The 27,286-nt window shown below is 35.9% G+C and overlaps 1 protein-coding gene across 1 annotated transcript in view; it reads right to left on the reverse strand.

The window, feature by feature from the left end:
- Window positions 1-27,286, reverse strand: part of KIAA0825 (KIAA0825 ortholog) — a 407,465-nt gene that overhangs the window by 253,140 nt on the left and 127,039 nt on the right. Inside the window, exons 7-13 of the mRNA XM_065874850.1 lie at window positions 24,633-24,727; window positions 21,184-21,411; window positions 19,361-19,626; window positions 17,805-17,955; window positions 12,858-13,048; window positions 10,164-10,346; window positions 553-663 (exon numbers count right to left, since the gene is read on the reverse strand). Of these exons, the coding sequence (XP_065730922.1) occupies window positions 553-663; window positions 10,164-10,346; window positions 12,858-13,048; window positions 17,805-17,955; window positions 19,361-19,626; window positions 21,184-21,411; window positions 24,633-24,727 (1,225 nt within the window). The remainder of the gene's footprint in view (window positions 1-552; window positions 664-10,163; window positions 10,347-12,857; window positions 13,049-17,804; window positions 17,956-19,360; window positions 19,627-21,183; window positions 21,412-24,632; window positions 24,728-27,286) is intronic.

Genomic DNA, 27,286 nt, shown 5'->3' on the forward strand with positions numbered 1-27,286 from the left:
GCAAAGAATCAAACTGACATTCCACGTAATGCCACAAAATGTCATCAAATTACTCTGGAAGTACATTTCTTGCTTTAAATGATTTTTCTTATGTTTAAATGCCATTAATTAAATAATAAAAGTGAAAGACCCTATTCATAATTTTTAAAGTTACTCCTCTCTCAACTTTTTCCTCAGGCTCTGAGTTAGTCACATGAATTATCCCATATTACTGCTTTTTTTTCGACAATTAGCTGGAGAACTGTCAAATCCCCAGTCATAGATCAAGAAGGATGAATTTTAAAATGGCTAGGCAATTAGCTAAAATAACACTAAATTCCAAAAATTCACATTTTTCCATTACTTTAGTAAAACTATGTTAGTGGAATGATTATGAGGCCTGTATCTTGGTTTCTTGAGCTAAAGAAAGAAATATACTCTTTACTTACCTGCGTAGTGTCAAAAGTTTTAATTTCTTTTTGTAAGATGTATTTACCTCCATGGATAAAAGTTTCTATTAAACTTCAAAGGAATCAAAGAATTATAGATGGTGTAGTTTTTAGAGGTTCTCACCTGAGTAAAGAAGGGTAGAAATGTGATATGCAAGAAAGCCAATGCAATGGTTGCTTGAAAAATGGCTTTAAGGAATCTGAGGCAGAATCGTCCATGCCATGCTGAAAAGTCCTAGGGAAATAAAAATCATTATTTCAGAATATACAGGGGACATTAACTATGAAGACCATCAAAATTTATTTTTCCTTAGTATTCAAAGTTAATGATTTTACACAAAACAATATTGTGCTAGAATGGACAACGCACCCACTTCATCCACTTGGTATTTACAATTTAATAGGTGATTCAGAGGCCTCTCTGCAACAACCATTACACTTGGGAAGGTATGACAATACCATTATCATTTAATTTTAAAAATTCCCATTATAAAATTTGTCAAAAATAAATGTATGAAGAATAGTAAAATGAATACCACGTATGTCTCCCTCCCTCAATCTGAATCCAATAAATGTCAATATTTTGTCATTTTTGCTTCGTTAATGCAAAAATGTTTAGCATAAAGGTACCTCTTTTTACTCTTTAAAGTGATTTATAAATACTAAACAATTAATGAGAATTTACAATTAATTTTGTATGCTCCTAAGGGCCTACAGAAGGCGGGTAAAGAAGAATTTAACTGTAAAATACACGACTGTGATTTCAAAATTAGAACAATTTGGCCAGAATATCTGGTCTACAACTATCTTTGGAGAAGTAACTATAACATTTTTCTACGTTGGCCCAAATTCAACAATAAATCTTGAGGTAATAAGAAAGGATTTGTTACATAAAATCTTTAGTAGATAGCTTGGCTAATAAAATTTTTATAATAACAGAAGACTATATTTGCCTACATGGAGTTAAGAGTCACAACTGGGAACATTTTAGAAATAGAATTGTTTGAAGTGGTGCTATCTCTCTTCATCTAAAGTACAGCAGCAATAGCATCTTTTAAATAAGAGGTAGAATGGAATTTGACTCTGAAAACCCACCCCTCTCTTTTCATCCTACAGCCTGCTTCTTGTATCCTCACATTTCCAAATTTGACCTGCCTCTCCACTGTTTGTCTCTCCAAGTAGAACACCTTCTAATTAAATACATGTTGACATTTTTTAGATTTTTAATAGATCATCTCCTCTCTGAAAGCCATTTCCTCACTAAATTTCAGACAGAACAAAATTCCATAAATAGGCTCCAAAATGAGGCTGTCCTATTTCCATCCCATACTTTCCACTGTGTGAACTAGAGAAGCAGGCATGAGCTAGGTCAGGACACCAGGACATGCTTTTCTAAGGAGTCTGGACTTTGTATTAGCAATGAGGAATCACTGAAGAGTTTATAGCATAAGAGTTTTATCAGCTATTTTACATTTTAGGAAACTCACTTGTGCACTAGTGAGGAGAGCTGATTGGAGATTAGGGCTGGAGGAAGGGAGATAATGAAGATGATATTTCGGTAGACCAGGCAGAAGAAGACAAAGTCCTAAACCAAAGTAAGAAGCATAAGAGATCGTGTGTATGGGACAAATATAAAAAGAAATAAAATTAATAGAATTAACAATATTCATTCTCTAATGATATGGGGTTGGAGGCAGCAAAAGGGAGGAGGTAGAAGGCAGAAGGGTTAAGATAAAAGAAGTCTGGACGACTTGCAGGTGCTTTCCTTAGTTTTAGATATGCTGAGAGGGTTGCAGACTCCAGTAGGAATTTGGATTTACTGATCCAGCATATACAAGAGACATTTGGATTGATGATACTGATATGTAAGTCACTAGCATAATGGTGAAGCCATGGGAATGGGTGAATTCACCCAAAGAAACAGTGTAAGATGAAAAGATGGACGAGGATGGAACTCTGGAACACACCAACATTTAAAGGGTGAGGTGAGAAAAAGAAGCACTCAAATGAAGCAGAAGGAATCATCAGAGAAGTAGGCAAAGAGCCAGGAGAAGGTGATGTTAGGGTTAGAGAAATGGCCAATAATGTCATAAGCTGCAGAGAGGGTAAGTGAATGGAGGGACAAAACTTGTAAAGATAGCAATTGGGTGTGCATGGATGACCTAGCCCATGTGGTTTGTTTAGCATGATGAGGGCAGCTGCAGTATATTGAGTAAATGGTAGGTGCAAAAGTGGAGACAATGAGCACAAACTCTGTTTTAGAAGGGAGGCACAGTAATAAAGATGGAATATTTTTTAATACAAGAGAGTCTTGGGGAGAAGAACCAGAGACTAAGGCCATGACGTAGGAGGTAAATGTCATCAAGAGCTCAGGTGAAAAGATTTGCTGTGTTGGGAAAAAAGACTCACTGATCACCAGTCAAAGGATGTAAAGGTAAGTAAGAATCAAGATAATTATTAAGAATGGAGATGAGAAGTTAAAGTACATACATGATGGTCTGGGTTTCTCAGAGAAGTAAAGGAGAAGGCCACCTTCTAGCAAATAGTGGGATGGGACAAGGTGGAGGGTTTGGCCAAAGTGAAGAAGGATGAAAGAGGGAGTTACCCAGAGACAGGACAAGGGGTAGGATTGTCAAAGGGTACAAAAGCACAGCTGAGTGATTTTTGCCAACAGTGTTCCAGAGGCTGAACAGAGAGTCCAAGAGAGTGAGGGCGCAGGAGAGGGACACGCACTAGCAAGGGAGCTAGGAAGAGGAAGGTGCTGGTATAATGTCAGAGGAGGTACAGTTAAGGAGTCTGGAAAGAAAGGCTGTCTCAAAGAAAGTGACGTACTTGGGGAAAAGGATGGGACAAGAGCTGGGTTTGATGAGAGAGAAGGAGGAACTAGAGGCTTTGGTATCATAGCCTCTGCCTACTTTTCCACCTACCTCTTTGAGCCCTTTGCATAAATCCCCATTTGTCCAGTTATCTGCAGGGGGTAGGGGGCACCTTATTTCTCCAAGAATGAATACCTTACCTAGAATGCCCTCTCTGCCATGTTCAACTGGCTCCATAGATGGCTCTACCTCAAAACCTTATCTGATAAGTCTTCCCTGACCACCCTGTCTAAAATATTTCCCTTCTCACCACTCCATCCCTCGCTATGCTCTTATTTGGCTTTGCTTCTTCTTAGGACTTAACTCTACCTCTGATCCTTTTACATTCACTTTTTGCTGCCTGCTCCATACCCAAGGGGAGGGTCATGGAAGATCATAAATGCACCTGCCTGAGTATGTGCAGGACCTCTGGAGCCAGATAGCCTGGGTGTGTACCTTGGGTGGGCTCTTTATTAGATGTGTAATGTTGTTTGGCAATTAATTTTGCTTCAGTTTTCTCATTTGTAAGATGGGGATAATAATAATCACCTCACAGGGTCAGTGTGATGATTGAGATAATGCATAAAACCCTTTAGCCAAGTGCCTTGTACATAAGAAGGGCTCAACAAATGTAAGGTAGTATCAGTATGATAACGACAGTTGCAAATACTTCTTAACAAGGTCTACAACTACCTCAGAACTGACATGGAATTCCTAATAGTCTAAACAGTTGTCTAGGTACAGTTTTATTCTCAAGATTAGAAAAAATAATGGAGGATCTAATAATAACGGAATGGCTATTTGGTGCCAAAATTTCTTAGGCTACAAACCATTGGCAATGCAATACTTCCCAGAACATTTCTGCCAGTCCCTAAACTCTTTTCCTCCACTGAGAGTTGCACTGGTAATAGTAAGGTTATCTGGCGATAATGAAATATTATGGCAGATGTTTATGGTCTCAGAGGGGGTGGGATCTGTATGAGCATTTAATTCCACAGCAAGACCCCAAATTAGTTTCATTATTCTGGAGAGTATAACAGGGTGAAAATTGGCCTACAAGCCTCCATGGGAGAATGAAATGATGATCTAGCTATTAGATACCCTCTAATGATGTTTTGGTATACAGTTAAAAGAGAAGATGCTCTAAATAAATCATAGTGGAGAGTAAAATACAATCATATGAGCCACAGAATTACATTTTCCACAAGACATAAAAGAATTTTGATATAGCAAATGTGAATACTCCTTTAAACAAAAGTAATTGTCCAGAGGTTGAAGCAGAATACATTTCTTCGCATTTCCAAATTAGCGGCCTGTAAAGACAGCTTTGCTTAAAGGGAAAAATATAAATTTGGGGAAAACACCTTGCCTTTGCCTTTCCTCCAACATCATGCCCCTTCTCTATTATTAACATCATACTGGCTCTGGGCTGATCACACCACCCGACGTGAGCACACTATCCCAGATTCTGTCTCTTTTGGGTCCCTGATCTACAATTATGTTGCCTTCTTTCCTTTTTTCATTATCAAAACTGATTGACTCCTTGAGCTTATGTAGCCAGCTGCTGCTAGCATGAAATAAATTCAGTGCACATCAAAAGTGAGATAAACTGATATGCTAAAATGAGTTAGCTGGGTTTTATGCTTCTCTTGTGCCACCCTGCTTTTGGATGCCCTCCCAGAAGAAATGTGTCTCATAATATGATGCTAACGGAATAAATCTCCAGGATGGAATAGAGGTAGCCCAAGGATGTAAGTTCCACAGGGGCAGAGGGGTCAGGTCAGATATCTTATATCATCTGTGGCTACCATGGTGCCCAACCCAGTGGAGGTACGCAATAAATAAAAATAACAAGAGACCATAACTTCAGAAGAAGTAGAATTAGGTTTGAAGTTGAACTATTGAGACAACACTGGAATACTTGAGATGACTGAGGACATATGAGACTTTCTGATGCCCCTAAAATCATAGCCAACTAACCATGAATATGCAGAGATAACCAAATTCAATCTACTTTACCATTTTAAACATAATTCTAAGTCACTGCTTTTCTTTCATAAAGCAGTGTTACCCCTGGGACTATAAGTTGCTGCCTCAATGTCATTAACTTTAAGACACAAGGTAAGATACTTGGAGTACAGTATGGTTCCCTGCATTTCTCCTGCCCCTGGCTTGTGTTTCTTATGATGAAAATAACTCTTTGAGGTTAGAAAATGATGATTTGAAGTTAGAAAATGACTGGCACAATGCTTGGCCTATAGAAAGTACACTGTAAATACTGGTTAAAAAAAAAAAAAAGGAGTGAATAAATAGAAGGTATTGTCAGACCCTGCTTAGTAGAAAGGAGGATGAATTTGGGGGGCATCTGTGAAGTCAGTCTTGGGTGGTACACAGACAAGGCACAGACTGAGAACAGGACATATGGTGAAGAGACTGAACCAGACTTGACCCCAGAGTACAGGGCAGGAACCAGCTAGTCAGAGATTCAGGGCACTGGTCTTCTCCAAAATTAACAACTAGCCGTTTACCAATGTTTTACCTTATTAAGACCACACATAAAGCTGTTTGATTTTAGTTCTTTCTTTTGATAGAGATTTCCCTCAAAAATAATGTTTAGAGGGAAACGTACAAAGGGAGTCATTTAATCTAAACAAAATGGCTAAGAGAACTACCTCTGTTTTCTGGATCATTTTGCATTCTGCCAGACACCTTTTTTTTTTTACATTTTACATACTTTTATTTCTATTTCCATCTAATCTATATTCATTTTTAACAGCTTTATTGAGATATATAATTCACATACCACAAAATTTACTCATTTTAAGTACACAACTAAATGATTTCTACTATATTCAGAGCTGTGCAACTTTCACCACTATCTAATTTTATAACATTTTAATTAGGCTCAGAAGAAACCCTGTACCCATTAGCAGGTACTATCCATTCTTCCCTCCTCTCGGCCTCTGACAACCACTAATCTACTCTCTGTCTCTGTGGATTTGCTTATTCTGGAAGTTTCTAGTAAACTGGGTCACACAATATGTGCTCTCACATGTCTGGCTTTCTTCACTTAGCATGCAGGTTTTGAAGTTCATCCCTGTTGCAGCATCTGTCAGTACTCCATTTCTTTTTTTTTTTTGCGGTACGCGGGCCTCTCACTGTTGTGGCCTGTCCCGTTGCGGAGCACAGGCTCCGGACGCGCAGGCTCAGCGGCCATGGCTCACGGGCCCAGCCGCTCTGCGGCATGTGGGATCCTCCTAGACCGGGGCACGAACCCCTGTCCCCTGCATCGGCAGGCGGACTCTCAACCACTGCGCCACCAGGGAAGCCCAGTACTCCATTTCTTTTTATGGCTGAATAATATTCTACTGTATGTATATGCCACATACTGTTTTCTATTCACCAGCTGATGGACATTTGGGTTCTTCCCACTTTGTGCTGCTATGAACACTTGTGTACAAATCTTTACATGGACATATGTTTGCATTTCTTTTGTGTACGTACCTAGGAGTAAAATTACTGCGTCATAGGACCATATGCTCAACATTTTACATGAGCATCCCTATGCTTAACATTTTGAGGAACTACCTGTTTCAAGCGTGCCAGACATGCTTGAAGTATGAAAAACAAAGTTTTAGTCCAACACTTTCTGTTTTGTAAGGGACAGTGAAATAATTTCATATAACTAAAGAAATAAACAAGCTAAGACAATAACTTTAAAACACCTAGTACTAGTTTGAAACTGAACTACAGACAAAGAACTGAAATACCTTAGAGTTTAGTGATTCAAAAGCCATGAGAATGATAACAAGTGACCCCCAAAAGACAGGTCTGCTGTTCCTTGGCTTAGTGATCAACATTCTGACCTATTGCTGATGACTCCAACCTTTGCCTGGTATGTTGGTACTTGTACTGAAATTCATTCTTCCATGTTATTAAATGATGTAACATTGGGGACAATCAACTTTCAAAAAATTTCCATTTTTAGTTTTTATATAACACATCAAAATATTCTGGAGATATAACATTCAATTTTAACATTAAAAATTTTTTCAGACTTTCCTAAATTACTCGGGGGTGAATATTTCATCTTGTTCACTGCTGTATCCTTTGTGTTTAAGCCTGGTGCTTAATTATAGGGCCTAGGGAGGCAACAACATTTGTCGAATTGAAACTAAATTGCATTTACCTAAAATTCTAAAAATTAATTTTAATTTGCTATATTAAAACTAACATTCTACACAAGCAAAATGCAATACGTGAAATCACTGTCTGGGTATGTGTGTGAACGTGCATTGAGTACACTTCTGAAAGGGCAGTTTAACTGCCTTTACAGAAGAAGATAAGTAATAACTACACGTGATAAGCATTTTGGAAAATACATGGTGAATGTTTTCTGTTTCAGCAGGTTTCTTTCCCTGGAGGACAAAGGGAGTACTCCTTTTACAACATTCTAACAGAAATCTTCAAAGGAGAGTTAAAAAAGAACACACATTTTTGCAAACAGGCTTCATTCTTTCTGAAAAGATTTAAAAATCATATTTCTGCCCTGGGATTTAGTAGTCCTATGCTAAGCTCAGGAAGGAAAATACAGTCAGTTTATCTGTCAGAACTACTTGGAATAAAGGCAGTCACCTTCAAAAAAGGTATATCACATAGAGTAACAAATGTCAGGCATAGTTTATAAAAATTCAATGCTATCAACATCTGATTGCTACTCTTCACCAATTCCTCAAAGCATACAGTTTAATTTTTAAATGTGAGACAGAGATACAATTTTTTTCTAAAATACTAATAATATGACAACTTCATATCCTGGCTGTGAAAAGAAGCTAATAAGTCAATAGGGTTCTTGCAACATACACACACTTTTTTTTTCCTATTTGGTGAGGAACATGCTGCCCTGTAGATTTTCTTTGTCAATACAAAGAGAAATATATTTTAAAGATTAGATTTATACTTTAGGAAAGCAATAATAAATTTTATATCAACATGAATGGATACAATCTGTGAAAATTTTTATGATCTGAGAAATAATAAAAAAATTAAAGTATGTATAGAATTTTGTTCATGCTTCAAAGCAATACCACTATCTATGTTTTATATTAAGAAAACCAGAGGCAGTGCTTGGTATAAAATGTTCTGCAATCCTGGTTGAAATTAGCAATTTAAATTTGTTGAATGAGGTTACGGTGCAATATCTAATGCACAAATCACAGAGATTTGAATACTTGCATAGTTGTTTTAAAATGTTTCAAAAGGCCACAGGTTAACAATAATGAATGTATGTTATATTATCATTATTAAAATATGCAATCTTTTATAACAATTTATTTGTTTTACAAATGCATTGGGGGGTTAAAATTTTTCTATTCATCTGTGACAGACCATGAAATTCAATATTGCTCACCATGACCAATCCATGAAATTTGTCAACTTTGTTCCTGATTTTCACAGGGCCTTCCCCTTAGATGAAATGACCCATTGAACTAAGAGCATAGTTATTTTTTCATCTATGGTAAATCAGTTTAGTTTACTAGGATTTATTATAGGCTTCAGACCTTGAGCTTTTTATGATTATGCACCATTTTGTACATAATCCCAAATTTATGGCAATTTATCTCACTATTTCTTTCCCTTTCTGAAAGAATTCTCCATTTCTAAAATGAGTTCTCAATGGTAAGGTTGCCAGAAGAAGCAATCTGTAAACAATGGGTCTGTTGAAAGTCAAGGAATGGGTGAAAATTATAGGGAAATTGAAATCAAACTTGTTAATTACTCTTAGAACTTCTAACACAAAAGTCTTAAAATTTACTGAAAATCAAGATTTATACATTGCCTTTACCAGCATAGTGCAGAAACATACTTTACCTAATTTATTCTAAGAAACAGAAATGTGTATAATTTTTACTATCCAAGAAACTAAGAATATGCAATATCTAGTCTTTCAAGATAAAGTGACTATTTTGGAGGAGGGTTTAAACAAAACTATATTAACGTTTTATTACAAGATTTACTCTAATCTCTTTTATAATATTACAAATTTGAATGAAATAAACCAGAAAAGTAGTTCAAAATTTTTAATTTCCCTAAATCTTATTTGTTTAGCTAAGTAAAATATTTCAACATTTAAAAAATGTAATTACTTGTTCCTATTTCCACTGACTGCCATTACTAGCTCAGTCACTAAAGTCTAATACTAAAAATGCAAATCTATGGCAGAGTAACTGAAAGTATGGGACCATGAGGTCTCTTCCAGATTTGAGAATATTTTATTTTATTTATTTTTTTTGGCCGCACTACACAGCATGTGGGATCTTAGTTCCGTGACCAGGGATCGAACCCACGCCCCCCTGCAGTGGAAGCACAGAGTCTTAACCACTGGACCACCAAGGAAGTCCCTTGAGAATATTTTACAATCATTTAAAAATATTTTTTATTAGAGAAAATCACCTTATATCAAATTAAAAATTAAAAAATATTTTTAAAAGACACACAAAGCCATTGGATATGATTTATTATTTCACAGAGTAATCAAACTATGACTGAAATAACCAATCCATTAATATAATTTGATCATTTAAACAACTCAAATAGTGATGCTCGAAATGATCCTGCTTGTACTGGAGCCTTATCAACTGAATAGGATCGACCAATAGAGATATACCACATTACTAGGACCAAATTACTCTGAGAATGAAGAAACCCTTGTTGGTTAGTGTTTGTTTTGTAAAATGGCTCACCTCATATCAAAAACGCACTTCAATAAATTTCTACTTGCTACTTCACACAATTCAGTAAGTAGCATGAAAATAACTCTGTTAAATCACATTAATTTATATACCATAATAGCTAAAAAGAAAATATATCTGATACTTACTGGTATAATTCAGTTAGTGGTGAAGTCAAAATGACTAATGTTGTGAAGAGATTATTACAATGGGTATGAATTTTTAAAATTTTATCATCTACATACTCATGAGGATTCAAAAGCTTCTGTACAGATGTGCAAACTGACCATAACATGTTCTCAGTGCATATTAAAATTGTTGTGACATCAAGTCTGTTGGAAAGAAAATCATGTTAAATCATTTTTCTGCTTGGTATATACACTATCATCCATAGCTATTATATTAAGAATATGTAAGAATAGATATATTTAGTTAGCTATCAGAGCTTCAGAGATCAAAAACAGATAGACAGCATCAAAGATAGCTTTTGAGTTTCCAAGTGTTAGCTGACCCATAATACCATTCATTGTCTTTAGGAATAGTGAAGTCTATAGTAGTGAAGTGTTTCAGGAGCACTTTTTTTTTTTTTTAAATGTTTATTTTGCATTATCAAGATACTCTCCAAGAATCTCAAGAGACTTTCCTTCAGCAAAAGTCAGCAATTAAATTCAGCAAAAGTTAGATTAAAAGAAAATTTGCTATTATCCTATAGTACAGTAGTGAAGTGTTTCAGGAGCACTTTTTTTTTTTTTTTAAATGTTTATTTTGCATTATCAAGATACTCTCCAAGAATCTCAAGAGACTTTCCTTCAGCAAAAGTCAGCAGTTAAATTCAGCAAAAGTTAGACTAAAAGAAAATTTGCTATTATCCATATATGCATGATAGGTAAAAATCTGATAGCAGGACAATTGTCCTCATCCAAGTACAAGGTGTCAAAAGAAAGTTACAAGATTGGGCAACATGTTCTCCCAGCAAGTGGAAGATGAGAAAAAATGACACCAGAAGTGCAAATGGAAAAGCTTATTGTTTCAGAAATTTCCAATATTAAATAAATTTGTGGCAAATATGCTATATTTTTTCTTATTCATAAACTCATTTTTTGGTTTCTATCTTTCTTGAGTTTTAACAGCACTCCAAAGATCTGTTTAAAGACTATTTTGGTATATGACTAAATTGTACAGAGCTCAGTTAATTTCCTCTTTTTTTTCTTTTAAATTCAATGCTGAAGAAATAGAAGATGAAAGTTTTGAAGTGATAAGAAACAAGTTTGAGGATCTTTTAAAATGACATTTTGGCTTCACATGTATTATATATAATACATGTACACATACATTAATAATATATAACATATTATATATAAATCATATATATGGTTTTGGTTATACAACAGTTGGAAGCTACTAGAATTCTAAAAGCATCAAGAATCACCCTTAGGAAGGTTTAATTATAGTTTGCATCCACTCACTCTAATTGCTAATTAAACAATTGCAAATCCAAGATATATATATATACACACAGACACAAACGCACACATGCCTGCGAAATCTGATTTCCTCACTATCAATGCTTTAGAATTAACCATTCAAATAAAAGTATTTATTTATTTTACATATTAAAAACTAGGAGAGATAACTCTAGCTTTGCGTGGCATTTTTATGTAACTACCCAGAAAACAGAAACCAAAAGTCTCTATAGTACAGTTAATCAATTAAATATACTACCTATTTCAGGAGCTAATAGTAAATCTGATTTCATAAGCATCTCATAATGGCTTGCCACCTCACAGTCAAAAGTGACTTAAGCTACATCAGGAAAGGAATGAAGGTATTCTTTGCTCCCAAAAGGAATTTTCCATCTATTCTTCAGAGTTCAATGTTTTTTTAAAAAATGCTTGGTCAGTAATTCAAAACAGCCTGTTCAAAATACCACACTTATGGAACACTGTAGCAGGACCTAAATGCCCTTCAAATGCAGCATGCTTGATCAGAAAAATAATTCCTACTGGAAAAAAATTTAAAAAGCCTCTGATGTCTTTCGGTTCCTCCTAACATATATCTGAAAAAAGAATTTTTTATACCTAAAAGGCAGGTCTTAATCGTATTAGCCAGAATGTTTGTAAAAACAAAAGCCTTCGCTTTGTACAGACCATTGCTGTCACGTAAGCACATTTTTGTAAAATTCATTGCCTAGATAACCCATAGAATTGGACTATAATTCAGTCTTTAATTTAAGACCCCGTGACTGCTACTCCTCATTTTCTGTGATTTCACATTTTGTTGAACTGGCTTTTAGTAATACATAATGAAAAGAAAAGGAAAAAAATAAAGGAAAAGAGGAAAGAAGCAATTAGACTATATTAAGAGACAAATGATTAGACAAAAGAGTTTCCTTAATAAAGATTAACTACACTATTTAAAGACATTAAAAAAAAAACCAAAAAAACAAAAATCCCCTGGTTGCCTAGAATTTCAAAGTCAAATTACTTCATCACAGCACTGATGTTTTCTTCTCCATTTCAGGACCTTAATTTTCCCTCTTTATCTTATTTATTAACCTTTGGACATCTATGTCCTAGATTGTAATACATCTTGACTCACTCTTTAGAAACAAGTGGGTTTTATATACAATTTTAAGAAGAAAAAAAAAGAACAAAGTTATTTTGATTCAAGTTCCACATTTCTACTTAAGTATCTCGGGAAAATTGAATATGATTTCCTTTCAGATGTTAGAAATGTGTTAAATATACAAGGAGCTATGTCATGAGACATAGAATTATATTCTGCTTTATACAAATGACAAAAAAGTTTTCTTAAAAAACAATGGTTTTCACAACTTCCATTACCTTATCTGTGGAGCTCTCTTATAACTGGGATGGGCCCGAGCATATCTGGAGGCCAGGAGACCCAAAGATTTCTCCAGCACTTCTGCTAGAATCTCCTGGGCTAACTTAGGGGGCAGAATGGTCCAGAGATCGTGATGAAGCGCCCAGAAGAAATAATGCCACATCTGGAGCGAGAAGGAGCATCTTTCCCCCTAGCAAAACCACCACACATTAAAAAAGACAATCACATCTTCCCAAACATCAGTTTGCTTCCTATGAATCTAATTAGTTCAGGCTGAAAGGAAATAGCTGGAGAGTTTGACACACTAGATGACCAAGAAAGATTTCTGACAACATGTAAAACATCCTTATTGACAAAGGAACATATGTTTTATTTCAATTATGAGACCAGACATTCTCGTGCAAATCCAGACCACAAGCATTTAACCTAGCATAGCCTTGATTTACCTACTCCTGGTCTAGAGTTTAAAATTTACTTTAAAATAATTGTCTTGGGGTTCCCTGGTGGTGCAGTGGTTGAGAGTCCGCCTGCCGATGCGGGGGACATGGGTTCATGCCCCGGTCCAGGAGGATCCCACATGCCACAGAGCGGCTGGGCCCGTGAGCCATGGCCGCTGAGCCTGTGCGTCTGGAGCCTGTGCTCCGCAATGGGAGAGGCCACAGCGGTGAGAGGCCCGCATACCGCAAAAAAAATAAAAAATAAAAAAAAAATAATTGTCTTTATAGCTGCTAACCAAAGTCATGCTAGTTTAAGATACTGGGCCAATTCTTTGAAAATTAAAATTTATTAATTTGTTTACGGATGTATATGGATTATTAGCATCATTGAGATCATTTTATAAATGTTTTAGATTTCACACTGCAATGAAATGACAGGAGCAAAAATGAACTTACATACTATATACTTATTAACATGCATGAAAACAAAGGGGGTGGGTAACTATCAAAGACTATATTAGGCTATTGCATCCATGGAGTTTTAACAATACTAGAAACAGTAACATAGTCTGATTTTTGCAAGATTTTGTAAAGTCTAGGCATATGTTATCATCATTTCTTAGTATTTTTACAGTACTTTATACTTCCAAAGGGCCAGATTTTCATTCCCTTCCACCCCGCTACAGACCTCTTCTCTGTGCCAAATCTTCCCTGACCACAGAGTGAGACCCAACAGCAGCCAAAGACAAGGAAAACAGGCAGAAATGAGAAGGTAGCCTCAAGTGAATTACAACCCTTAATTAGTTAACATGCTCTCTGGGAGGTATGCTAGTGTTTCCTCATTTTCTTCAGACCAGAGTAAAAGATTACTTGAAATAGATTATTTGAAGTTTGAAGAATGTGTTCTTCAAATACTATCCTGATTATATGTTACTGTATCAAAAGTTAAATGAGAAAAACTTCCAATTTATCTCTAAGTAATCCTCTTGGACTTAAAATTTCTGCTTCGCCCACTACTTATATTTCTCAAACAAATGTCATCTTTTAATTTTTTTCAGGATAGTTTTAGTTTTCATTCTTTTTTTTATATAAATTTATTTTATTTTATTTATTTTTGGCTGCATTGTGTCTTTGTTGCTGCGCGGGGCTTTCTCTAGTTGCAGGGAGCAGGGGCTACTCTTCATTGTGGTGCCCAGGCTTCTCATTGCGATGGCTTCAGTTGTTGCAGAGCACAGGCTCTAGGTGCGTGGGCTTCAGTAATTGTGGCTCGTGGGCTCTAGAGCACAGGCTCAGTAGTTGTGGCACACGGGCTTAGTTGCTCCGCAGCACGTGGGATCTTCCCGGACCAGGGCTCGAACCCATGTCCCTTGCACTGGCAGGCAGACTCTTAACCACTGTGCCACCAGGGAAACCCAAACAAATGTCATCTTAAAAAAAAGTCTGCTCTTCTCCTATACCTAAAGTTGATCATTTCTTATGTGGATACTCCTTACGTATCATTCTCCTGGTAATTTCTTTGATTAGTAAAATCTTTTGTAGTTACTGTAATAATAACAATCTATAGTTATTATCTATTGACTTTCAAATGGAGTTTATAAATGAGTAGAATTATTCTCCTTGGGTGGCAAACTTGGATATCAAACTGTCAAAGACTCAAGTTCAAACTGGTGGGGACTTTGACCACTTCTGATTTTCTGACTAGATGTACATGAAAACTGTTTAAGAAAAAAACAGAATTACAAAATTAATGCAGAAGTAGCAAAATTATAGTTTCTTATATTTTCTTTGTTGTGTGTTCTGTGATAAAGAATGCTTTAAAAAATTTCCTCAAGTAAGAAAGTAATTTTAATGCTGGATTTTCTTTATTACTTTCTGTGTTGTGTGTTAATTAAAGCAAAACCAACCCAACCCATGTCATAACTGGCCTGAATGATTTACACTTTCTCCGTGGCAATGGGTGGGTGCCTATAATAACATGGTCAACATGATTTCTCATATTTTTCAAAATATAAAAAAACAATTTCCTTAATAGCTACCTTTTAGCAATAAATGAGAAAATAAAAATAACTTTAGGCACACAGATTTCTTCTCCTAAAGTAAAATATACTTATTTTTAAGACTTTTAAAAATATAAACTTCATGTTTACTTAAAGACATTCCAAGCTGGTCACCTTTCTCACAATTTTCTTCAAAATGTGTATAAGTTCAATGTATGCAAGGGCTTTCATTAAACTAAATGTGATTCATTTATTTTTCTGACCTGTTTCCCTCTTTGTTGTCATTTCAAAAGTATGCTGCTAGTAAACATCTGTTATTTTTGTAGACCCACTATAAGGTAAACAGATGTGAGCTTTTATTTAGATTATATATCAGGAAACAAGCAGCTGGGCTTTATTATATAAGCCACTCAATATTATCCTTGAACAGGCAATTCTTTATTCTCTGACTATTAGAAAACACAAGTTGCTAAAATTGAGCAGATGTCAACTATACTAAAAGCTTAATTTTAAACATGTAATTTGAACACCCACTGTGCCATCTGACCAGCACCTCATCAGAAAGATACTGAACTCTTTGGCTCTCTCAACCTGACAGTTTAGAAAATGGAAATGATGTATCTAGGGCTCACTTGATATCACAAAATGTGAGCAAATATTGCTCCATATCTTTATAAATTTTTTCACTATTTCTTTACTACTCTCTGCACAGGGCGATAGGTTTCCCTGAGATCTCTATCCTACCCTTCCCCTCCAGTCAGGCAGATTTCATCTCCTCTCCTCTCAAAACAGCCCTGCCAAAAACATACTAGTCCTGTTTCACAAATCAGTTGGAATAATGGGGGAGCGGAGGAGAGAGGGGTATAGTAAATGGGATAAAACCATGTCAGGGACTCCAGTTGTCAAAACAACTTAGCAGCTGTGCTATTTTTAGAAGGTTCTTAGTTTTGGTAAATAGAAAAGCAGTATCACTTAATTTTTCTGAGCATAAATAACAACCACTAACTGCAATTAAATTGTAACTATTGACCATGTAAGTAAGTGTATGGAAGCTACAGTACCATGCAATCACAGGGTAGCTATCTCGTTATTTCTGTCTTAGAAGCTAAACTCTTGTCATAAGATCTAAGAGCTGCATGTTATGTGGTAATTTGTTTTTGTCTTTTTTTTTAAATACTTGGTAACTTCAATAACAGGTTCTCAATGCATCTACTTATTATTTATACTGTACAACTCTTCTACTTCCCAGTTTGCATAAGAGGAAACATAATACCCCTATGTTGGACATATAATGAGAGACCTGTTCTTCAATGGAAACATTATATAAAATTGCTCATTAGTACACTGACACACTGAAATAGTTTGAGACATGAGATGGATTCGTTTTCAACCTCTCTGTTTACCTCAAGGCACATAGGGGAGCTGGGATGCTGCCAGGAGAAGGGAAGACAGATACTTTTATTCTTATCTCAGAATACCAGCTGCACCATACCACTTTCCATTTTCTTTCTGCTCACTGCTGTTTGAAGTATGTCAGGTTTGGAAAACCCTATATGGATGCTCTTGCAAAAAGAAAATGTATCTGGGAAGGGCCTCTAAAGGAGACCCTTTCTAAGACCCATGAAATCGTCTTAGAAAACGTGGAAAGCCCTTTTAAAAAGCTTCTAAGCTGCTCCTCTCTGTTGTGACAACATTTATTATGATAATAACAGGCATAAATGGAGCCACTGGAACCTTCAGTGTCAGGAAGGTGACAGGAGTGACTTCACTGAATAAAACTCCACTCTGTTTTTCTCAATACTCCATAGATATAATGTTTCACTCCACCCTGAAGTCAACTTCAAGGGATTTCAAGAGTTGTGGTTTATGTATAATCAATGGGATTCAGGGGAAGGGAAACTAATGAAGCCTGATGATTAATAATTTTAATTGATCCTGGCTTTGGTTGCACTGGGAATCATTAGGCTTTAATTCAGTAGAAATTTGGGATTTCAAAACATGGGTTAAATGAAAATAGGTAAGCTATAAATGATCAGATGGGTCTTAAAGCACACTCATAAGAACATACAATAAGAAGGAAAAAATAAGTATAAAGAATAAAGCTGCTTAATAAAAAATATTTATCAAACACAGATGGAAATATATAACAAGAAAATAATGCAAGGATACCTATAACTGGTCCCTTTGAAAACAATATAAGGTCGTAGTATTTTGGCATTGTTTCTCTTTGAGTTTTCATTGTACCCCATTATATTCCAACTTATTATATAGCACTGAAACACTGCAGCTCAAATTAAGTTATTTTTACTTTTAAGCAGAAGGAGAGTTCTAATTATTTCAGGTTTTTAAAAACAGTGCTTTTCTAAGTACAGATTCAATATTTAAAAAACATTATCCTAACAGCCTTCGTTTGTCAGTACTGCCAAGCTCATGTTTCTAATTAGCCAGAAAGCAGGTAGGCAGTAAAACATATTTGTGTAAAAAAGGAGGGACAGTAAACTTAACTTCACACCTCATAAAAAGCTTTGTAGTCATCCCAGTGGTGGCTCTCAGCATCCTGTAAAATGCTTGTAGCACAAACTCTGATGCAGTAGTCCGTAACCTGAAACTGTAGAGTGTTGATGAATTCCTGATATCGTTGGACAGGTACCAGGAATATGGGTCTGTTCAGAGGGAATGATCAAAGAGACAGAGATTTAAGGCCTGTGCAGTAGGAGGTAACAATCTCCAGTACTACAAATGGTTTTGATTATTAGATATCAATCATTCATTTCCTCCTAATGCTGAAGTCTGCATCCACATTCACTTTCCAAAAAGAAAAAAAAAAAAAATAGCTGGTCTTTGTTTTGCAAGTCCTTTGAAAACGTACATCTGCTGTTCCACAAATATGCACTTCAGCTTGAGACAAACTGCATTGTCAATACATCATTCAAAAATAAAAGTATTCTTTGTAAGCCTATTATTAGAGATCAGTGCATTATTTAGGCATTAGGTTATCGTTATTATAGAGAAAAACATGCATTTGTCAGAACCAACTTTTGTAAAGCTATCACACATCCCACAAACACACTCTTTTTATTTTAAAAATTGTAATTTTGTAGATGTCAATTATCTCATAAACTGTTTTACAATATTCTACAGAAATAAAGTGATTGCTGGCACATTTTGTTTATAAATTCAACAATCTGACTACTTAAGAGAATTAAAGAAATATCATAGTTATATCCTACAACAAGCCAAATTTACTTCTATCTTCAGCTATTTTTAGTACTCTCTTTGCTTCCTCTCATCACTACTAAGGGATTGCAAAGGCTAAATAAGGCATATAGACTAGATTCTTGGGCTCACACTGGACTGCCCAGTCTACATGCTCCCTTTGCAAGGGACTGTGCTCTCTTCTAGAGAGCACAAGAGCAGCCAGATAGACCATGTAATAATACCTCTGGTCATTTTTCTTCTCTATCCAGAAAACATTTGGTCTTTTTGGACTACTAATACATGAAAATTATGACTGCCAGATGCTTCCTCTTCAAATATGAAGGATAGCTTATCATTAAATGGATGTTCTGAAATATGTTTACGTTCATCAATAAAATAGACTGAAATGCATCTCTTCTCTATGCCTGCTCCTAACATCTAGTTGGCCTAGGAACAAAAGAGAAGGGCATTTTCCACAAATACTGTTTTGTGTGACAAAAAGAAGTTTGTTTTTTCCTTTTCAGTGTAGTCAGTACAATGTGCCTTACAGAATGGAAAGGGTTTGTTTGGTCATGTCATAACAACATGCCGAAAACAGTCGCTCCAGTTTAGAGAATGGGAAATGCAAGGGTCATCTGAGTGGGCCTTTAGAGGGAATACCTATCCTTCTTACTATCCGTATATCTGGTTTAACACAACCCACGCTCTACCTTTTTGACATTTCCTAGTCAAAACAAATGAAAATAATTCACCATGTTGATTATTATTTTCTTCTTCTCAAATATTATTATCAAAATTCCACCTCTGTGATATCCAAAGATTACATGTTACTTTAAGAACGGCCATCAACTTAATATAAATGACACTCACTTCTTAGTATTTTCTTTCATCAAATTATCATATTGCATAAAATGCTGGAAGACATACACTGCTGTGGAGAGCAGCATGTGCAAGTTTTTCAGGGGTGCTTTGGAAGGAACCTCCTTGCCTCTCTCTTGCAGTCTGGCCAGGACAGCTGTTGCCACTTTACAACAGGCCTCCACAAAGTTTGCTCTAATTTCCTGAAAAGAATCATCTCTGCATGCCAGAGCCAGTGGAAGGATTGTGTCAAGTTTTTCCATGATGTCAGAACAAAACTAGGGAGAAATAAATGTAGCACTGAGTTATTTGTATTCTGACAGCACCGTGTAATTTATGTACAGGGGAGCTAAATTCCAAAATAATGAATTTGGCATCAAACATAAATATAATGACACAACTTTATAATTATCGATTTCTCTGTTGTAGAAAGTTATATGTTTTATTTCAAATACATACCAAAATGATGCTTCTCTGTATATAACCGTCAAACCTTATGCTTACTAGAGAGACATCATGAAAAACTCATGAAATAGCTTTAAATTACTTTTATTTGTAGTTAATAGAACTCAGAAAATATGTATCCATGCTTACATTATTTTTAACTTATTCCTGGGTTTTTTTCGCTAAATTTTCATAGAAGTATTTTTTTAAATTAGTCATCACAGATAAATGAGGCTATATCAGTTTAACTTAAACAATCTAAAAGCATCAGAGACAACCTCATATAGCATCTTCTTATTGGTAAAGAGTCAGCAACTCTCAGAAGTGATGCACTTAGCTTTTCACTAGTTGTGAATTTACTCCTTCTTAATGGCAAAGGAGGCGTGATGGATGGATGGGAAGGCGCAACTTGCCTCCACTCCAGGTCGGCCAAAAGTGTTCCCTGGGGAATGTTCTGGAGCCTCAGGGTGGCAATAGGGGATTAAGGCCACCTTTAAAAACTCTCTTTCAAAAACATTTCAGGGGCTTCCCTGGTGGCACAGTGGTTAAGAATCTGCCTGCCAATGCAGGGGACAAGGGTTCGAACCCTGGTCCAGGAAGATCCCACATGCCACAGAGCAACTAAGCCCGTGCACCACAGCTACTGAGCCTGCGCTCTGGAGCCCAGAAGCCACAACTACTGAGCCCACGTGCCACAACTACTGAAGCCCCCACACCTAGAGCCTGTGCTCCGCAACAAGAGAAGCCACTGCAATGAGAAGCCAGTGCACCACAACGAAGAGTAGCTGCAACTAGAGAAAGCCCGCGTGCAGCAACAAAGACCCAATGCAGCCAAAAATAAATAAATAAATTTATTAAAGAGAAAAAATTTCAACGATACTTTGCTAACCTCACTGTGGACTTAATGCTGAGTAACTATATTTCTCTACTTCCGTAATTACTTCCTATTTTCTCAGAATGTTCTGTGACTCTCAGAACACAGATGCAAGACTGATGTTAAAGGAATGGTCACTAAGGTGTAAATAAAGATTTAAAAGTTGCCCAAACCAATAAAAGACAGTAACTCCTTCAACCTCCTAAATTTCTCCTGGAGTCATTCAAAGGTATAACCCAAACAAGCAGTTTCTCAGCCCCCCAGGAAGTCACAGAGGCCCTCTCTTTAGTTACCTCAGATTCATGGAGCAAAAAGTTGGCAGCAGGTTTAAGTCCTTTTTGCTAGCACAGTGGCCCATGGATACCAGAGAAGAAAACTGGTACTGGGTCAAGTGCCAAGTGTTTCCCAAGAGACTCCATCATTTTTCTATTGGTTCCCTTTGCAATGGCGTATATATAAAAAAAAAAAAAAATCTCATATGCCAATCTAATTTGAAAGGATTTCATTTGATACTTGCCTTTGCAATTTTCTTTGGTTGGTCTGCCTCAGGAACCACACGGCTATCTTGCCAAACTTGCTGGACATTTACAAGGTTCAAAGCATAGCTCATAGCTGAAGACCTTTCATTCTGTTCCTGTTGGAGAATTTTTGCGGAAAAGTCTTCAATGGCTGTTGTTATACAATGTGCCATGGGAAGAGACACTTCTTTAAATGCACTTCTCCAGCCAAAATTTAGTAAAGTAGCCTGAAATATAAGTTTATATGAAGTTATATCAATCTTAACTCAACAAGTGTTGTTCTATTTTATAGATATAAAAGTATTACTTTCATTCAGCATGTTGAATGTAGGTATTCTTTGATAAACTGTAAAAGCCATTCTTACAACCTAAAAATATTACCCAGTGAATAAAGCAATATACAGAAACATGTGCATTCTTTACACACAGTAATATACTGTCATTTCATTTTAATTCATCAGTGGATTTAATCAAAAACTTTGTTTTTTCAAAATTTAATCTCTTAAATATAGTTCAATAAAACCATCTTTATGAGAGCTGAAAGTTCCACTCACTATTTATCACATAAAGGAGCCTTTAAATTCAATATATTTAATAAAGCCTACATTAGATTTTTATAGTCTTTTTTTATAGTTTATTGTTAACAAGTATTGCAACATACGACAGCATTTAATATTCAATCTTTTATTTCTTTTTCATTTTCAGAAATCCAGACAAGCCAAAAAAATAGCAATAAGAAATAAATTTCTCAGAGAAAATATACCATTGTGTGTTTCTAGATTTTTATTTCTTTAGAATTTTACTTAGTTTCTCCACCCACAAAGTGGTAAGCAGCACTACTTTTGTTCCAGAAAATGAGGAATTAAAATGACCTGCATTGCTCTGTGTATGGGGAGTGGGAGAGGCTGGGGTGGAGGGTGGTGGTGTTTTCTTGTTTTCTTTTGGTCTTTGGCTCATGTGGCAGTATGTTTACAAATGTATATTCCCCTCAAGTCCTCTAATGTTCTCTAAAGTATAAAAGCATTATGGATAGTAGGCTGAATCTATGCTTAGGATTAAACTTTTCCTGTTTTAGTGTAATCTTGTTTATAGCAATAATTTACCTACTGCAACTTCAGAAGACGCTAGGCTTGATATTCCTAACTGAATTACTTACTTTTCTGGATCTCAAGTTTTTTGTTGGAAAAATAAAAGAGCTGAACTGAATGATTTCTACGGTCCCTTTCAGTCTAAAATTACGGAGAGATGACCATTAGCTTAATTTTCTTGTATACATAATCCCACAAAGCGTTAATTTAATGGTTTTTTTTTGTACTTCATATACATGCAGTACAAAGTAATAAAGGTGATTCATCTTCTAGAGCTAAAATTCTATGATCCCATACTCTATAATCAGAAAAAGTGGCTCTCCTTCTCATTATGCTTATAATTAAGATGTAATTGAAATTTCCTTTCTAAAGTTTATTTGGACCTTTAACATCATAGGGCCTGCCTAAAGATACAACTCCCATTTTATTTTTACATAAAATGAATCAATAATTGAATCTACTCAGCTCATATAATTTCTTTTCTAAGTGAAACTTTGAAAGTGCCATGTGTATAGTTCTGTGCTGTAACAGTATTTTCTTGGGACGCATTTATGATAGAAATATAAAAAGGAATCTACCTTCATAAAAATTAAAAACAACAAAAACAACAGTAAAACTCTGCTTTTTGTTCCCCCACCAGGGCATGTCTATTCATTAAAATCATTCATTCATGCATTCAAGGCAAGATGTTATGGGGAAAATTGCCATGGTCACAGTGACTTTTTGTCCGTGTGTGCGTGCCACGATGATTACCTTTGCACATGGTAATTTATATGTAATTATACTACCTCCTAAATTCTCTCTTCAAAATATGGAAAACCGGGCTTCCCTGGTGGCGCAGTGGTTGAGCGTCCGCCTGCCGATTCAGGGGACACGGGTTCGTGCCCCGGTCCGGGAAGATCCCACATGCTGCGGAGCGGCTAGGCCCGTGAGCCATGGCCGCTGAGCCTGAGCGTCCAGAGCCTGTGCTCCGCGACGGGAGAGGCCACAACAGTGAGAGGGGCCCGCATACGGCAAAAAAAAAAAAAAAAAAAAAAAGGAAAACCAAGCATGTTAATAGCTGATCTTAAAAAGAAAATTGAAAACACTTACTATTCAAATCTCCTCCTAGAAGTCTATTTATTTACGTAAAATATCATTGGCTTACTTCTACTCTTCCCATTTGATGTTTGGAATTATACACCTTCCAGTTAGAATATATCAGATTTACTAGTTGATCCAAGAAAAAAACAGAGGAAATAATGTTGTTTTCTGTTCTGTGTACAAAGGAGCTACCCACTAAATCCCTTTCTTCTATTACCTAATGCTAATTTCTTAATATCTACTCTGATTTTTGGTTAAAACATAATGTATAATTTTGCATTTTTTCTGATTATTTTCCTTGCTTTCTACATTGAAACTCTGTTAAAACTCTATGTTCTTTTGCTTTTTTAAAGGTTTACCTACTAGATCAGTCAAGATCCATTCAGAAAATAGAAACCACTCTCAGTATTTTGAAAGGAAGAATTTTAATGTAAGGTATTAATTACTAAGGTGATAGAAGACGTGAGGAGCCAAACATGGGTCATGAAGCAAGACAGTTATTTTATTACTATTACTACCACTACCACTAGCTACGACTGCTCCTAGGGCTGGAGGAACAAAGAATGGGAACAGTGCTATGCAAGTGTAGTCCCCGGGGCCACCAGTGAAGGAGGCCGACCTGCCAGGCGGACCTGAAACCTCAGAGATAGGACTGTGTGTGGGGAGCAGCATGGAAGAAATGAAGGAGTCACAGCTACTCCTGGAGATGTTCTCTAAAACAGAGCAAGGGGAAGAAATCCTCTGGTTTCTCTCCAAGAACTTCCCTCCAATCTTCCCTTAGTGCTTTTCATTGGCCAAAGCTACCCAGGTCCAGAAAGCAAGAAAGCCTGGAAGAGGTTTTTCTCTACAATAAGGAACGGAGCAGAGGAAGAGTGGTAATGGATCTGAGAGCAAACAGGGGCATGCTAGGCACACTCAAATAAGAGGCCAGTTCAAACTATCCTTTCCTCTTTCCTTTCCTTTTTCATCTCCACTTTCTCACTTTTCAACAGTTGTCTACAGTCCAAATTCTCAAGGTGTAGACCCCGAGTGGGATGAGAACAAAGATCTCTTCACTGCCAGCTCCCTACTCCGTGCATGGGACACACTGTGCAGCACAGCAGTGTTCCCACTAATGCAACTTTCATCAAAATTAATAAGACTGTTTTCAACCAGGAATTACTTTTTTAGTGGCTAAGGGTAAAACCCAAGACATATTGATTCATAAAGGAGTCATATAAAAATGATGATGCTATTACATATGAATAAAAAACCACCACCCATTTTTCCTCACTTACCTCTTTTACTGGTAGCAATTGCTCTGAAGGAATACGGGTTTCATTTGTTCTAGGTTTCTCTATGACAACTTCTCTACTGGATGTCTCCAAAATTTCTATGCAATAGAAAACAAACACACAATCTTACATTAAGAAAAACAAACCATACTAGATGTGATTAATAGGTTAAAATTAATTACGTAGAAAAGCTCTATCCATAGTACACACACACACATACAAACACATCAAGGTACAAAGAACACAGTCAACAAGATGTAGGGTGATATTGCCACCACAATAATGAGAGGATCTATATATAGAGTCCTTTTCTATACATACAACTTGATGGAATTTATATGCTATTTATATTCAAATTTGATGTATATGCATATATAATCTGTAAAATTCAGATCCTTTTGTCATTAACTCATTTTCATGTTAATAATGTAGGATAAGTTAACAATACAAAGTAAATATTAATTTCTTTGTTCATTTAAAAAGCTAAATTCTAAAGTACTGCTTTAAAAACCAGTGGTGTTCTTTAGCACATTAATATTTTTTTTTGAAACAAGAGAGAACAAAAGCACATGGATAAACATCATCATATCAGGAAAAATCATACTTTTAATAAGATTATCAATAAGTCATTGGAAAAACACAAACACTGAGACAGGTAAGAAATGATCTCTAGCTTCTAAAATGGAAATACTTCCTCAACTTTTATTTTTCAGAATTAAGAAATTCTTTCCATGGGAAAAATACAGATCTACAAAAATGTAATGAATAAATATGCCGAAGAGATCCTTCCATTTTCTATTATGGTTCTATTAATTATCGTTTAATTCAATATGAATGACTTAGCAATTATATTTTGGTTTTGCTTAGACTTGATATATGATGACGAATTATATAGCACGACTAATTTTTCTTTTATTTTAATAATCTTAAGAGTCTGTTTCTCCTTATATCCTGGGCAAACAAATCTCCAAATATCAGTGATTCTTATCGACAGGGCTTCTGACAAATATAGTCACCTAGAAAATATGTGGGATATTTGTTTGTTTTTTCTAAATATGGTTCTATGAGCTTAATCATGAATGATTCGTAAGTAACACAATCCACAGAAACATTCTCTCAAAAGGTAAATATTCCATTTGGTAGGCGATAACAACAACCTTTTGAGAAATGTTATCAGAGTTAATTCTGAGGAAAAGTTTCCCTCAACTCTAGTGTTTCTTAATCACTTTGGATTTGTGAACACTTCATAGAACTTGATTAAAGTGACAGAACACTTCATCCAAAATGCACAATATGACTGTGTGCGCGCACACACACTCACACGTGCTATTGGAGATTCCCAGGCCCTCTTGTAAAGCACGTTCACGATCCTCAAGGGGTCATGGATTGCAGTTGAGGAATCCTGCTTCATTTCTCAACACACATGACAACATAGACAAGGTTTTAGATCAGTGTTATACCATTTAACCTAAAATGCTTTCTCTATGGCTTGCATTTTATTACATCTTTTGCAGAAGCTAGTGTTATTAATAAGGATCAATCTCAATACTGAAATAAAATCCAGATTAAGCAGATTTTTAAATAAATGAAACTATAAGTCTATTAAAGAAAATATGGAATTTTTTTCCAAAAGATACAAGATAGAGACTTTTCAGAAGGACACAGAAGCCATAAAACAATTCTGCATAACAAAAACATTGTTAATTGAACTGGATATGAAAAACTGGCTTGTAACTCTCTCTCTATGTCCATAGCTTTAAAAAAAATTAATAGACTTTAGCTTTTCGAGCAGTTTTAGCTTTTTAGAAAAAATTGAGCAGAAAGTACAGAGTTCCCATATACTCCCTCTCCCCCTGCCCTCAGTTTCCCCTATTGTTAACATCTTACATTGGTGTGGGATATTTGTTACAATTGATGAACCAATCTTGATAGATTACTATTAACTAAAGTCCATAATTTGCGCTAGGGTTCATTTTTTGCGTGGTGCAGTTCTATGGCTTTGCCAAACGCATAGCGTCATGCATCCACCATTACTATCACACAGATTAATTTCACTGCTCTAAAAATCCCCTGTGTTCCACCTCCTTCACCTCTACCCCCCTCCTCACTCTCCTTAGCAACCACTGATCTTTTACTGTCTCTATACTTTTGCTTTACCCAGGATACCTTATAGTTGGAATCATATAGTATGCAGGCTTCTCAGATTGACTTCTTTCACTTAGCAATATTCATTTAAGTTTCCTCCACGTTTTGTGTAGCTTGATATCTCTTTTTTTAAAATCAATGAATAATATTCCATTGTATTGGCATACCACAATTTATCCATTGACCTACTGAAGGACATCTTGGCTGCTTCCAAATTTTGGCAATTATGAATAAAACTGCTATAAACATTCATGTGCTGGTTTTTGTGTGGACATAAGTTCTCAACTCATTTGCATAAATACCTAGGAGTGTGATTACTAGATCACATAAGGCAAGGTTTAGCTTTATGAGATAACAACCACACAGTCTTCCGAACAGACTGTACTATTTTACGTTCCTATTAGCAATGAATGAGGGTTCCTGTTGCTTCACATCCTTGCCAGAATTTGGTGGTGTTAGTAGTGTTCTGGGTTTCGGCTACTCTAGTAGGAGTATAATGGTATCTCCTTGTT

Source organism: Phocoena phocoena, chromosome 3 (assembly GCF_963924675.1).
Source record: "Phocoena phocoena chromosome 3, mPhoPho1.1, whole genome shotgun sequence".
Classification (NCBI taxonomy): domain Eukaryota; kingdom Metazoa; phylum Chordata; class Mammalia; order Artiodactyla; family Phocoenidae; genus Phocoena; species Phocoena phocoena.